Source organism: Monodelphis domestica, chromosome 4, assembly GCF_027887165.1.
Source record: "Monodelphis domestica isolate mMonDom1 chromosome 4, mMonDom1.pri, whole genome shotgun sequence".
NCBI classification, from domain to species: domain Eukaryota; kingdom Metazoa; phylum Chordata; class Mammalia; order Didelphimorphia; family Didelphidae; genus Monodelphis; species Monodelphis domestica.
Window position 1 is genome coordinate 100,885,073 of NC_077230.1, and position 13,636 is coordinate 100,898,708.

Sequence of the window (13,636 nt, forward strand, 5' to 3'; positions counted from 1 at the left end):
CATGAATTTTTGAGTGATCTCTTTCAATTAAACAGTTGAGTATTCAACTATGTGTCAACAAAATAAATGACCTCTCATCACTATTCTCTGCCATATCCTCTTTGCTCATATCTTTAAATGGCTTTAATTGGTCTTGGGGGGAGAGCTCATCCCCTTGGGCCCATCATTGAGGAGTCCTGGCTGGAACCTGTCTGGTGTGGTCCTTAGTTGTAGGTAAAGCAGTATGGAGGGACAAGAAATTTCCTTTTAGCCCTTCTGGGCATTTACTTGTTTCTCTATTATCATTTACTTTCCCACAGGGCCTTGAAGTTCCTTCCTTATTTCTCCTTGAAAGTCACACTGTTGCATTTCTTACCTCCGATCCTTTTCATCTACTTAAAAAGAGGAGGGGAAGGGAATAAACATTTAGAGCTTTCTATGTGCCAGACACTATACTTAGTGCTCTTTTGCTCCTCATAATAACCTTGTGAAATAGGCACTTTGGTTATCCCCATTTTACAGTTGAGGAAACTGAGACAAACTTCATTGATTTGCCCAGAATCACACAGCTAGGCAACGTTCCAGGCAAGATTCAAATTTGTCTTTCTGACTTCCTACCCCTGGGCTCTACCCACTGTTCCCCTACCCCAAAAAAGACATCTGATCTAGATTCCTTTCATATCCTTCTTAATTAAAACTTCCCTTTTTCTGTTCTGGGAATTATAAGTTCCCTGGGCTGGACATATCAAAAGACCAATAATTTCATCAGTGAGAACATTCCCTCTCCCAACACAAATTACAACCCCTTAGTTCATTATCTTCATGAATTTCTGTGACTAAAAAAATCCGCAAGCATACTGGTGACAAAACACACCATTTCTGTATTCTATAAGCTAGAGGAAGAAAAGGTAAAATGAATGAGAGTGTTTGGAATAAAATATGGAGAAATAATATGTCATTTCAATTCTACAAATCTAGAATTGTTATTGTTTTCTGTTATATGAGAAAACTACTTTAGCCTTAATCCAGAGGAGATATCAAAAGGCTTTTAGGGGACAGCTTGGTGGGTCAATAGATTAAGAGCCAGGCCTAGAGATAGGAGGTGCTGGGTTCAAATCTGTCCTCAAATCCTTCCCAGCTGTGTGACCCTGGGCATGTGACTTAACCCCCACTGCCTAGCCCTTACTCTTCTTTTGCCTTGGAACCAATACACAGTATTGATTCTCAGACAGAAGATAAGGTTATTGTTTTTTTAACCCTTTTCTTCAGTCAGTATTAATTCCAAGACAGAAGAGTGCTAAGGACTAGGCATTTGGGTGAAATGACTTGGCCAGGTCACACAGTTGGGAAGCCATCTTGCTGCCCCTCTGTAGTCATTTTCAGAATCAACAGCATACAAAACATTGTGGTTTAGGAGTGGAGGTGAGTAAGATACAAAGATGATTAAGACGTATTCCCTGCCATCTTTGAATTTCCAGTCTTGGGGAGGTAGATGCAGATCCAAGAGGCACACTATTATACTATAATCGAATAACATGCAGAATCACATGCGATTAGATTGTAAAAACTATAAAGATCTAGCCTTTGGGGATAAGAATTCATTATTTGGTAAAAGTTGTTGGGAATACCCTATTCACAGTTGATGGAAGAAAAGAGAATAAGGTCTGTATCCTACTGCCCCCCTACCCCATAGGGACACCCATATGCACCCCCTAACATAGCCGAGGGACAAGGTGGATGTCTTACCTACTGGCAAATAGAAGAACCTTCTAAAAACTCTGGGAGCCTGTCAATGATTACTGAATGTTATATCTAACAGCTATCAGGGGATAATAAACCTCCAGAGAAATTATTTTAAACTTTTGTAATAATTAAAAATATCATATAGGGTCTCTCCCCCTCCCCTTTAAAATGCAACTAAATTTAAACATTATTTTAAATGCTATTTATCAAGTTACAGAAACAGTAGTTTTATGGCAAATTTTGTCTTAACAGTAACATAAGTTATATTTTTCTTTTACACTGTGATTATATGAAATGCATGTAGAACTGATTATTTAAAGATATTTAAAGATTTTATCTTGGTTTCTGTATGACCAGAACACCACAGGTTTTTAAAGTTTCTGTTGTTCTAAAACAGTTTTGCTTATTGTAGTTCACATTGCTAAAGATTAGAAAGTTTAGCATTTGGAGGAAGAAAATCCATGAAAATTCAAACCATGGTATATCAAAATTGTTTTAGATTTTTAATTGTTGTTGAGATGAACTAAAGCATGAGCCTATATCGATAACTATTTTTTCTGTCCTCTAGACATTATGTATATTGGCCAATATAGCAGATGGAACAACAGCAAAAGAACTCATTATGACCAATGATGACATTTTGCAGAAAATTAAATATTACATGGTATGACCATTTCTTTCTTTTTTTTTTTGAGGGAGTTTTTCCCATTTGTGAATTTAGGAGGCAGAATAGGTACACTAGTACTTTTATTTCAAAACATAGATTTTTCAAAGATATCAAAGCAGTTCATTTTAACAATTTAACTAAACTATAAAATATTATTGGGGCCAGTTTAAGAATTTGTACACAAGTAGGCACTCAAGAACTATCTGCTAAGTAAAGGAATGAAGAACGTGGCTTTTTGATTTAATAGAACTCAAAGAGAACATCTTTCTAAATGAATGTTTGGATTTTTGGTCAAAATCAATGTGAGAATTTGTTTTAGCTACTTATTACTATTACAAAGATTTTGTTTTTCTTTATTAGGGGAAAGAGAGAGGTGAGGAGAGAAAATGCTTGTTAATTGAAAAATAAAATGTAATTAAAAAATAAACTAAGTGATTGGAAGGAAATTTAATTAGAACTATAAAATATTAAAACTGTTCATCTAATTAATAGTTTACCTTAACTTATATCATAATTATATTGAAAAGTCATCTTAAAAGGTATCAAATTTCTTCCTAAGTGAATTATTGAAAATTATGCTATGAAATGTTATAGACATGTCAAAATCAATACAGTGAATCTTATCCAAATGTTTTGATAATAGACAGAGACATTTTGCAGATTTCCACCAAAAAAGTCAGCCTGATTTAATAGAAAGAACTAATGTGAAAAAAATTGAAACAAATGCTTGAAATATAACTATAACAAAAGCCAGAAATATAATAGCTTGTATTTATATACCACTTTACAGTTTTAAAAAACTAAACATTTACATTATTTAATCATCATTTTACAGATGAGGAAACTAATGCTCCAAAAGGTTAAGCGAACTCATATCCTACTCTTTTGACCCTAAGTTCAAATTCAAAGTAACTAATTTAAATAAGAATCTTCAAAATTATATATTCAGTAATTGCCTGGGATCTAATGTCATTTGTAGTAGAGAATTTTTTTTTTATTTTTCCCTTCTAGTTGATTTTATTTTTCTTACTTAGATTTAAGATTTTGAGAGGTAGTTATAAATAACTTAACTATGTTCTTTGGTATCTTCCCAAATGAACAATAGTAACTTAACCCTCCCTGAGATCCAGATTTATTAGGTAGTAAATCATCTTAACTTTTCAGCAAGATATACAAGTTGAATGAACCACTTATAAAAACTTTGTTTTAAAGCATAATATGTTTATAGAAGTTCAGACACAAATTGTACCCTATCCCTATTAGCCTCAAATTTCAGAACCAAACCAAACCCTGAGTACATTTAATTAAATAAATATATAGGAAAAGGAAATACAAAATTAATGATATCTAATTTATCTTAGAGGACTAAGTGTCAAACAAAATAATAACTCATGAATACCATAAATTTGCATAAAATTTAATGACACCAAGTAGTTTCTGTTACAGCTATGATTTGGTATAGACTATAACTTACACAGAGCAAGTATATTGTATCTTCTAATTGTTGATAACATGAAAAGTTTTCTAATATGGCAAGATATCAGCAAAGAATTCCGGTACTGATAACTATATACTTATTACTCCTAAAAACTCATAACTGGGTGGATTTCTCAGGATTCTATTAGTTTAAAAATGTGATTATATATAAAATTACCTCTTGTTTTTAACACAATTTCCTTTGTCATTTAGGGTCATTCCCATGTTAAACTACAACTTGCTGCCATGTTTTGTATATCAAACCTCATCTGGAATGAAGAAGAAGGTAAGAAAAATAAGAAGCAGAAAGCTTTCTGAGGTTATTGTGTCTGGAAAGCATCAGATATTCCTGTCAAGTTCATTTCTAGAAGCAGGGGCAAGAAGTCATCTTCTTTTCTGCTTCATTTTCTAGCTTTGGACCCTGCTGTCTCTCCCTACCCAAAAAAAAAAAATCATATCCTTTTGTGTTGTGAAATAAAAATAGACCCAGTGCCTGTGCAGCTGGATAATTACTAGGCACCTTGTTTATTCAGAACAAAGCTAGATGCTTTGGGAATGTCATAAAAAAAAACTAAGATATCCAATCGCTGCCTTAAAACAATGACTTGAAAACAATTTGAGAAAACTTAACATATAACCTAAAGACAAAACTACACCAGATGTTGAATTAAGGGTGTGATTAGAGGTGAGATGATTAATAAAAAGGGAAATATTGTTGGAGGAAGTGATTTTCGAGATAAATTTTGAAGTAAGTGAAGTCATAGATTGGTAAAGAGCAGGACAGTGAACATTCTAATTGTAGAGAATGATGTGGGCCAAGGCATAAATAAGCAGATGGTGCATAGATTTTAAAAAAATTAATGATCATGACAGGTTAAAGGAAATGGGTTGCAGAGGGCTGAAAAATGGAGTTGGTAAGATGGAAGGAACCAGTTAGTGAAGAGTTCTGAAGATGAGATTGAGTGATCTGGATTTAATATATAGGCAATAAGAAGTCACTTTTTGAGGATGCCATGGTGTTTGAGAAAGATTAATTCACCCAGTGTAAGCATATACAAATACATAAAATGGACTGAAGGAAAGATACTAGATGCCAGATAATTGAGAAATGAATCTACTTTCACTTAGCTTAAATATTTACTAACTTCTTATTCTCTCCTTTTACCTCACTCATTATAAACCTATTCTTTGTTTTCACTGATCTCCAGTCCCTCAGTTGCTCAGAATTCTCCCTAGCCATCATCCCTGCTCTGGTTTCATTTTCTCCCTTCCCAATCTCAACCTTAGAGTTCACTGTCTCAAGAATATACTGTCTTGACTTCTCAATCCCTTGCCTCCTTGGCCTATCACCACCCACCCTAACCCCAGCTCAAAGTCACTCCATCCACCTCCTCTGCTCCCACTCAGGCACAGCTGGGGAGAAACCAGAGGAAGTCATTGACTGCTGTGACATGTTCTGTTACAAATTGATGCTATGCCATCTCATCTGGGCCCTCACTGAAGCAGCTCCCATTGTGGCCACTCCCAACCTCTTGCACACCATCTTCTCTCACTTGTGGGCTTTGCCTTATACTTGACTGAGAAAGTACCACCTGCCCCAAACTCCCTTCTCCATGCCTCTAGGTGACATGGCTCCTCGCCCCATCCTTCCCGTCTTTATTCCGTGCTTTGATGACAAGGTGACCTTTCCCCCGAGGCCAACCCATCCGCCATGGATTCTCATCTGTATCATGTACCATTCTTTCCTGCTCATCTCATCAACTCCCCTGGTTTAATTATCTTAAAGTAGATGCTTGTGAGAGAGCACTAATTTTTTTTTTTACCCTTTTAAAGAATTATTTTCTTTGAAGAAGTTAATCAATGCGCTTCCTTTTTTTAACTTTTGGGCTAGACCCGTGATATAATCGGTGTAGGGAATCAGGATAAAGAAACTTTTTGCACAGTTGAGCAACTTAAGAGACTTACAGAGTTGTTTGGGGCACTGGGAAGTTAGATGACTTGCTCGAGGACACACATGAGCATTGTTCAAATGGAAGTCTTGAATTCAGATCTTCCTGACTCCCAGGCTAAGTCATAGTTCTACTATACAATGCTCTCTGTAATCTCACGTTTTATTTTCCAGGTTCACAAGAACGGCAAGATAAATTACGAGATATTGGCATTGTAGATATTCTACACAAACTCAGCCAATCACCAGATACAAACCTTTGTGATAAGTAAGTTTCTGTGATGTTGGATATGAAAGTACTTAAATTGCATCATAATTTCTATGCAGTTTGTCATAATTCACATCCTACAGTCTCTTTACATCCATTCTGGATGACCCACAATTTTGATTTTTCTAAGGTTATGTATAGTATTGCATGATCTGCAGCCATCTAGCATCACCAAGAGGTGATGAGGGGAATTATGATGAATTATTATTATGAATATTTAAGCAATAATTCAGCAAAAAATTATATCAAATATTTTTTTATGAAATCTTGAAATTATTTTGTCTCATATTACTTTGAAAACCATTGTGAGTTTATTGTTTCATATGTAGTTGTTGATATATAGGTAAGTAATATTGTCAGGAAAAGATAATGAGACTTTTACCCTAACTATAATATACCAGCCAGTTTAGTTTTTGGTTTTTGTCCTTGTTTTTAATTCCTTCAAAGGAATTGAGTTTTCCCTGTCTTGAATCAAGCTACAGGGAAGAACCAGGTATAGTTCAAACAAACATCCAAAAGTTCTCTTGTAACATTCTTATAATGTTTCTGAGCAAATGTGTTGTTCTGAGTTTCCTTCTTTGTAATTTATACATTTTATTTTTCCACTGTATAAAATTCCCCTAACTAGAAATTTTACTTGATAAAGAGTATTTGCAGGAGCAGGTGGGTGACTCGGTGTCTTGAGAGCCAGGCTTGAAGCCAAGAGGTCCTGGGTTCAAATCTGGTATCAGACACTTTTTAGCTGTGTGATCCTGGTCAAATCACTTAACCCCATTACCTAGCCCTTATTGCTCTTTTGCCTTGGAACCAATATACATTATTGATTCTAAGACAGAGGTCGAGGGTTTAAAAAAAAAAGTTATTTGTTATTACCTCCTTAAAGTGATACCTACTACATATCTTTATTTTGGAATATGAGATTATAATTTAGCTAAAAAATGTCAAATTAAAATTTTCACAGATAGTTACTAATTCATCGTTTGTGATTTCAGGGCAAAGACAGCACTGCAGCAGTATCTGGCATGATGGGAGATCCAGCGAGTCTTCAGGTCCCCCTCCCGTTTGTTTAAGGAATAACAGGAAATAGCCTCATTGGGTTCCTTATATTTGCACAAGTCACCTTGGACTGAGTTTCTCTCATGTGCAGGGAGCTGTTTTGCAAAAGCAATTTAGTAGAATAGATCTCAGATACATCTTGAGAACCTTCTTCAAGGTAGTAACTTACTCAGAGGACTATTGTGTTTATTTTTTCCTGAGCTACCTGGACTCTATTAGAACAATCAATCGTCATTTTCCTTTGGACCTACAATTTTTGCCTATGCTGCAGCCACTTTGTGTGTGAGTGTGTGTGTGTATGTGTGTGTGCGTGTGTGTGTGAGTGCAAATGTATGTATGAGGGAATACCTCAGAATTTTGTTTTCTTATTTTACGTGTGAAAATCTCTTTTCTACAGATTTTCCAGGGTTTAAGCATTGCTTGCTGTATGAAAACTTTACTGAATTATATACAGTTTGAATGATATGTTATTTTAAAAACAAAAATTTGTTAAGTGTTCCATAAAGGTTATGTTGAATTTTGGTCAGATGAATATTTGTAAGTAAAAATATATGCATTTCTGAACCTCAAACTTAACTTACATATATTTCCTTTTAAAAAAAAAGAAAGAAAAGTGAGAGAGAGAGAGAGAAAATATGGCTCTAGATGACCTGAATAACAGGCAATATTAATGGTGCTAGCTAGCATCTTACTGCCGCACAATATTAGCAGGTACTAGTGGCTCTTTCAGCCCAGTTAAGTTCTCAGGCTTCCTTTGTAAAGGGATGGGGTAGCTCTCCTTGAGTTTCTGAAACTATCCAAGGAGAAATGTCAAGGTACTACTGATAGTGATGCTTCTGTGGCCAAGCACTGCGAGACAAGAACCAGTGGGTTCAGTGCCAGCACTCACTAGGGAACTTGCCAGGTCTGCTGCACCAGAGTGTACAAGTCTTAGGATCAGCATGGTAAGTGACAGCCATTGGGCAGGGATTAGGCAGGACCACTGCAGACCAGATCATTTCTTAGAAATGCTGTCAGAATTAGATGGAGGGAATCTGGCAAGTGTGAGTTTGAAGATTCATTGTATCCTAATATTTGCACTTCCTACAGAGCATATCACTGTGAAATGAATTTGTTTTCTCCAAAGTTAAGCTATTTCAGGAGGCTCAAGGTAGAGTTGAACAGTTTAAAAAGAAGTCTTTCTCAAGAACATTGCTAAGTATAATTAGCACTGTGTAGCCAGGAATTGCAACATAATATGTTTTTATGAAAGAGATCAGGGCTTTAGGAACTATTTGTGCAATCGGGTACCTTTCATGAATAAGGATAAAGAACTTAATGTCCAGAGAAGGAATAGAAAATACCCTCATGATGACTGAAGAGTATATATTCCCTCTGCATAATATATGTATCCTAACTCCTTCAAAGCTTTCAGCTTAAAATGTTCTCCAAGCTGTGGGTTGACTTGTCCTCAAGCGTTTACAATAAAATGTAATGCAAGTTACAGTGGACTAGGAGAGGGAGAGATCTTTCTCACTTTCCTTCAAATAAGAGATCTCTTGAAGAAGGAAACCAGGTTTGCAAATCTAGACAAATCTACAATTTGGGTCAAAAAAAAACAAAACAAAACCTGGCATTTCATTACCCCATTTTGACAAATATTCCTAGTATATAAACTGCCCGGTTACTGCCCAGCACTTTCCTTAAGTTATAGAGTTTATCATTTTGGTTAAAAGAGAGCATTTTCCCAAAAAATGCATTAAATCTCATTTTTTTTTCCTACTCTGAATATTGATACCTGGATCACATGATTTAAATGCAGAGATAATGAATGTTTATTCCTTCAGGACATCAATTTAAAAAAAAAGTCTATTAAAACAAGCATCTGGATTTTGCAGACAGATCAAAATACAAATATGGGAAAACCTGGGGGTATTTTTTTTAATCTAGTTTCTTGGAAATAAAGCCTTATTTTAAAACATACTCAACTGATGACAGTTTTTCTAGCACTAAAACCATCCTTGATTAAAACTTTTAATGTGAAACGCTCCAAAGTTAGAATCAAATTAAAACAGACCAACAATAAAATGCTAAGACAATCCAAATATCACATGGAAAAAAAATAGTATTTTTCCAGAATAACATCAGTAGACTTTAAAAATCCACTAAATAGCATTTTCACTTTCATACTATGTGAACTGATATTGCCCATGGGTGTATACAAATAGGAAAATTAAAAGTGCTTTACCACAAACTAGCTCTTCTGAATTTCATGGGGGGAAATGTATTTATTATGATAATACTGTTTTCTGCGTTACATGCAATTTTTAGTCTGCAAGACACTGGCAACAGTGGGAAATGGTCTCGTGTACATAGCCCAAGTTCTTAACAAAGCTTCTCAACAATCTTTAATACTGCTTTCTGTTTCTCCTTTTTTCTCCTGATTGTAATCCAGAATTCATGAAATAGAAAAGAATGTCCAATTTAATAAGTTGCATTTATTTCCTGAAGCACTTTATTGAGAACAATATATGTTCTGGTAGTGTTTGGATAAAATTATGACTTTTAACACATGCTAATAAAGCCAAGAAAAACCACAGCAACTTCTAAAACTTACTGTATGTTTTCCAAATGTCCAGTGTGTTAGAAAACTTTGGGAAAAAAGGGTATTCTCTGACATTTGAAATGACCCAGACGGTTGAAAGATGACTGAGCTTCAGAGGTTCTGCCTTAGTCATTCAAGCCTAAATCTGAGTGCAATAATCCAGATTATGTACCTCTCCTTGAAGTGAATGGATCTGATGACATCCTAAGGCAATTTTCCATGTCACTTCCTCCAGCAGGCACGTTCTTCCTTGTTCTTTGGCTTTGACTTCAGCAACTTCCATTGACCACTTCTGCCTTAATAGTTCCCTTGTCATTTTCTGTTCTCCTTAATTTTCCATCTTTCTCATGAATCCCACGTGCCCACGGCTCCTGCTTACTGTATGTCTGCTTCACGGGCAGAGGCCTGTGGGCACAGCTGCTGTGTAAGAGGCCAAAGAGCTGCTTATTCATTACGACAGTAGACTCACCTAATGAAAAGAGCCCGGATTTGGGAAGCAAGAAACCTGGATTCTAGTCTGCCTTGATTTCACCTTCTGTAAGATTTGAAGCAATGATACATTCTTCCCCCTATTTCACAGAAAACCTAATGAGTAAGCAAGTGGGATGATTTCTGTGATGGCCAGCGAGAGTGAGGAGGAGGGTCCGCCAGCCTGGGGATGCTGTCAAGTAACAGATAGAGGGAAAGGAATGTGCCACGTGAACTGAAACTGAAGTCACCGAAGGACAGCGTGGTCAGTGAGCGAAGACAGAACACTGGACCTGAAGTCAAGAAGACCTGAGTTTAAATGTGGCTTCAGACACTTATTAGCTGTGTGACCCTGGGCAAGTCATTCACCTCTGTTTGTCTTCATTTCTGTAGAAGGAGATGGCAAATCACTTTAGTATCTCTGCCTAAAACAAAAACAAACCATAGACAGTTTTGGTATGCTCTGGTCCATGGGGTCACGAAGAGTCAGGCCTTACTGAACAGTAGCAGGCACGCACTCTGTGCTGGGAACTGGGCTTAAGTCCTGCCTTAGCCCAAATGCTGACACAGTATGTTAGCAAGGAGAGGAGGACCTGAAGGAGTTACAGGAAATAACACTTTTTCCCCCCAGGGGATTTTCTGATCTCTCGGCAAAGGAAAGGACAAGTTGGTGGGGAAGCTTGCTGCAGAATTTGGGCCTAAAAAATAAACAAATAAATAAACAAACAAACAAATAAATGAATGAATGAATAAATAAGTAAAAGGGAAGTGGGGAAAGCATTCCCAGCACTAGTGGTTGGTTACTCCAAAGATGGAATTGAATTATTAGTAACACATTGTGTCATAGGTGCAGAGATTTGTTTTTTTAATTACAATTTTTTGAGTTCTTAAAAAAGTACTTTTTTTTCACCCACTGAGTCTCCATAGGACATGGCTGAAGAGAAGAACAATGATCCTGCCTTCTTCATGCTGGAAGCCCCTCACATATTTGTCAGCTACATTTATTCTTTCTTCTAGGGGAAGATAAACCTTCCTGTCCCAGGGTGGATGGATAAAAGCCATTTCCCTCTTGAGGCACAGCATCCTGGATCTTGGTTTTAGCAGACTCCCCAATTAGTTCAGAGATGAGGCCCACCTTTTCTTTGACTCAAAGGAGAAAGTCCGTTCTTTTTGCCATGATCTCATGCCCAGGGGTTGAAAGAGGACTTTCAGAGAAGCTAGCGAGGTAGAAATCAGATAGCAAGATAGACAGAAAAGTGATGGGATCTGGAATCAGCACTGCTAATTAACTTTTGAACCTCGGTTTCCTCACCTATAAAATGATGACAATTAAAAATAATAAGATATGAGGGTTATACTAATCAATTCATTTTCTTAAATCCTTACTTTCTGTCCTAGTAATAACTCTAGGACAGACGGGCAAGGAAGGGCTAAGAAAAAAGTTTAAGTGACTTGCCCAGAGTCACACAGCTAGGAAGTGTCTGAGGCCAGATGTGAGCAATCAGTTATTTGGGTATTTACAAATAATCTACTATGTGATAGACACTGCAAAAAAATGAAACAATCTACTCAAGGAGTTAGTGTTATAGTGGAGGAGACAGACAAAAACAAAGCATAAATATAAAGTTAGTAAATTCATATATATATATGTAAGATAGTTAAATATAAGAACATGGGAAGGAGAACCCTAGAAGTCGGGGTTAACAAAGGCTTCATGCAGAAGGTGGAGGAAATGCATTCCAGATATGCCGTGCAGCCCGTGCCGAAGCCCAGAGATAGGAAGAAAGGAGAATCGGTGTGCCTGGAGTCCAGAGCATGAGAGGGAGAGTAAATGTTCTTCAATCTCTCGCTAACCCGGTCCCCTGAGGGAAGGGTGTGAAGGTGGTGGGACAGGTGGGACTTCTGTCTCCCTCTGGGAGAGACACTTGAGGAGGAGCATTCCATCTCCTGCTGTGTGTATCCCCTGAAAAAAGGTGGCAAGGCCTGCACAACTTCCACCTCTCTCTGCTCCCACCATCCTGATCTCCAGCCATCCATGAGAAGATGAGTAACCTTTCCTCTGACCAGTGGGGCTCTCCTGTTGCACCTGTCTAGAGGGAAGAGGAAAACTGGAATGAGATTTCCATCCTTTGCTGCATTTGTCTCCTGTCTGATCTTCCACTTCCTCTGGGAAGAGCAGTGGCCTCTTCTATTCATTGATGAACAATTGCTTTTGGTCATACCCCACACATCTCAGTGATTCTGGGCCCCTCTGGGTTATCTTCCAAACGCCATTCCACCCCAACCCCTGCCATCCAATTCCTTATTCCCTTCCCCTTCAACACTGCCTCCCAGAGTTCCAACCAAACACCTCCCACACTTTTCACTTGTTTCCTCTGTTCTATAAGCAACAAACTTGGCTTCACCCTAATTTTTTCTCTTTCCCACTCCTATCTTCTAAGAATCACTGAGACCTACTCCCTCATTTTTTTTAAAACCCTTACCTTCCATTGTTGAATCAATACTATGTATTGGCTCCAAGGCAGAAGAGTGGTAAGAGCTAGCAATGGGGGTCAAGTGACTTGCCCAGGGCCTCACGTCTGGGAAGTGTCTGAAGCTAGATTTGAACCAGGACCTCCCATCTCTAGGCCTGGATCTCTATCCACTGAGCTACCCAGCTGCCCCCTGCTCCCTCCTCGTGAGATAGCCCCACTGTCCATGCTTCCCAGTACAGGCTGCATCTTCACTCATTTGCATTAGCTCACTGGCCAAGGCTGAAGAGTTAGAATATTCTTTGCACCTCGTTTTCACTTCCAGGTTTTCCGAAGACCTCCATCACTCAGTAACATCTCCTTTGAGATTCATGCAATCAATATCTACTACCCAATCAAAATCCTGCAATTTGTTGTCTACAAACCTCCAGGTCACTCCTTTTCCTCACAGAGGTCTGTATAATTGGAAATTCTTGAACTCCTAAAACTACATTACCCAAAATTCCTTTCTGTATTACCCAGAATGCTTTTCCCTTTGTGGATGTATGTGTCTTCACCCAAGTTCTGTAGCTCCTACCTCTTGCTCTTCTTTCACAGGCAGGTTGGGTGGTTTAGGTAGCTTTTACTCTAGTTGTTATTAATAATAAATTTTATAAAATATACTTTAGTTATTGTATATTAATTTTAAAACCCACAGGTCAGTAGCTGGATCCCAGTTTTGTTTTCTTTGCTTCCTGCCCTCATACTAGGTGGCCTCTTATCAAATCTTTCTATTTGGTCCACAGCATGACCTCCAATTCTCCAACCCCTCAATTCTCTCCCAGCTCATCACCCTTGCACTAGCCACTCTCTCTTCCCTGTCTTGATTCTTAGTGAACCAGTTCAACCCAACATTGATTCTCTTGGGTTTCTGGCCCCTCTATCATATCAGTTATGCCCTATTAAGCTTCAGCCTCGAATCTCTGCCACCATCTAC

The 13,636-nt window shown here is 37.6% G+C and overlaps 1 protein-coding gene across 5 annotated transcripts in view; it reads left to right on the forward strand.

Moving 5' to 3' along the window:
• The window catches only part of ARMC8 (armadillo repeat containing 8), a 116,026-nt gene extending 106,311 nt beyond the window's left edge, over window positions 1-9,715 (forward strand). For 4 of the 5 annotated variants that reach the window (XM_007493928.3, XM_007493930.3, XM_056793664.1 and 1 more), the window contains 4 exons: window positions 2,291-2,386; window positions 4,079-4,151; window positions 5,988-6,081; window positions 7,074-9,715. In XM_007493928.3, the coding sequence (XP_007493990.1) occupies window positions 2,291-2,386; window positions 4,079-4,151; window positions 5,988-6,081; window positions 7,074-7,107 (297 nt within the window). In that variant the 3' untranslated portion in view covers window positions 7,108-9,715. Of the gene's footprint in view, window positions 1-2,290; window positions 2,387-4,078; window positions 4,152-5,987; window positions 6,082-7,073 lie in introns of those variants that run through there. The other variant, XR_467287.3, reaches the window with a different exon arrangement.
• Window positions 9,716-13,636: the final 3,921 nt, after the last annotated feature.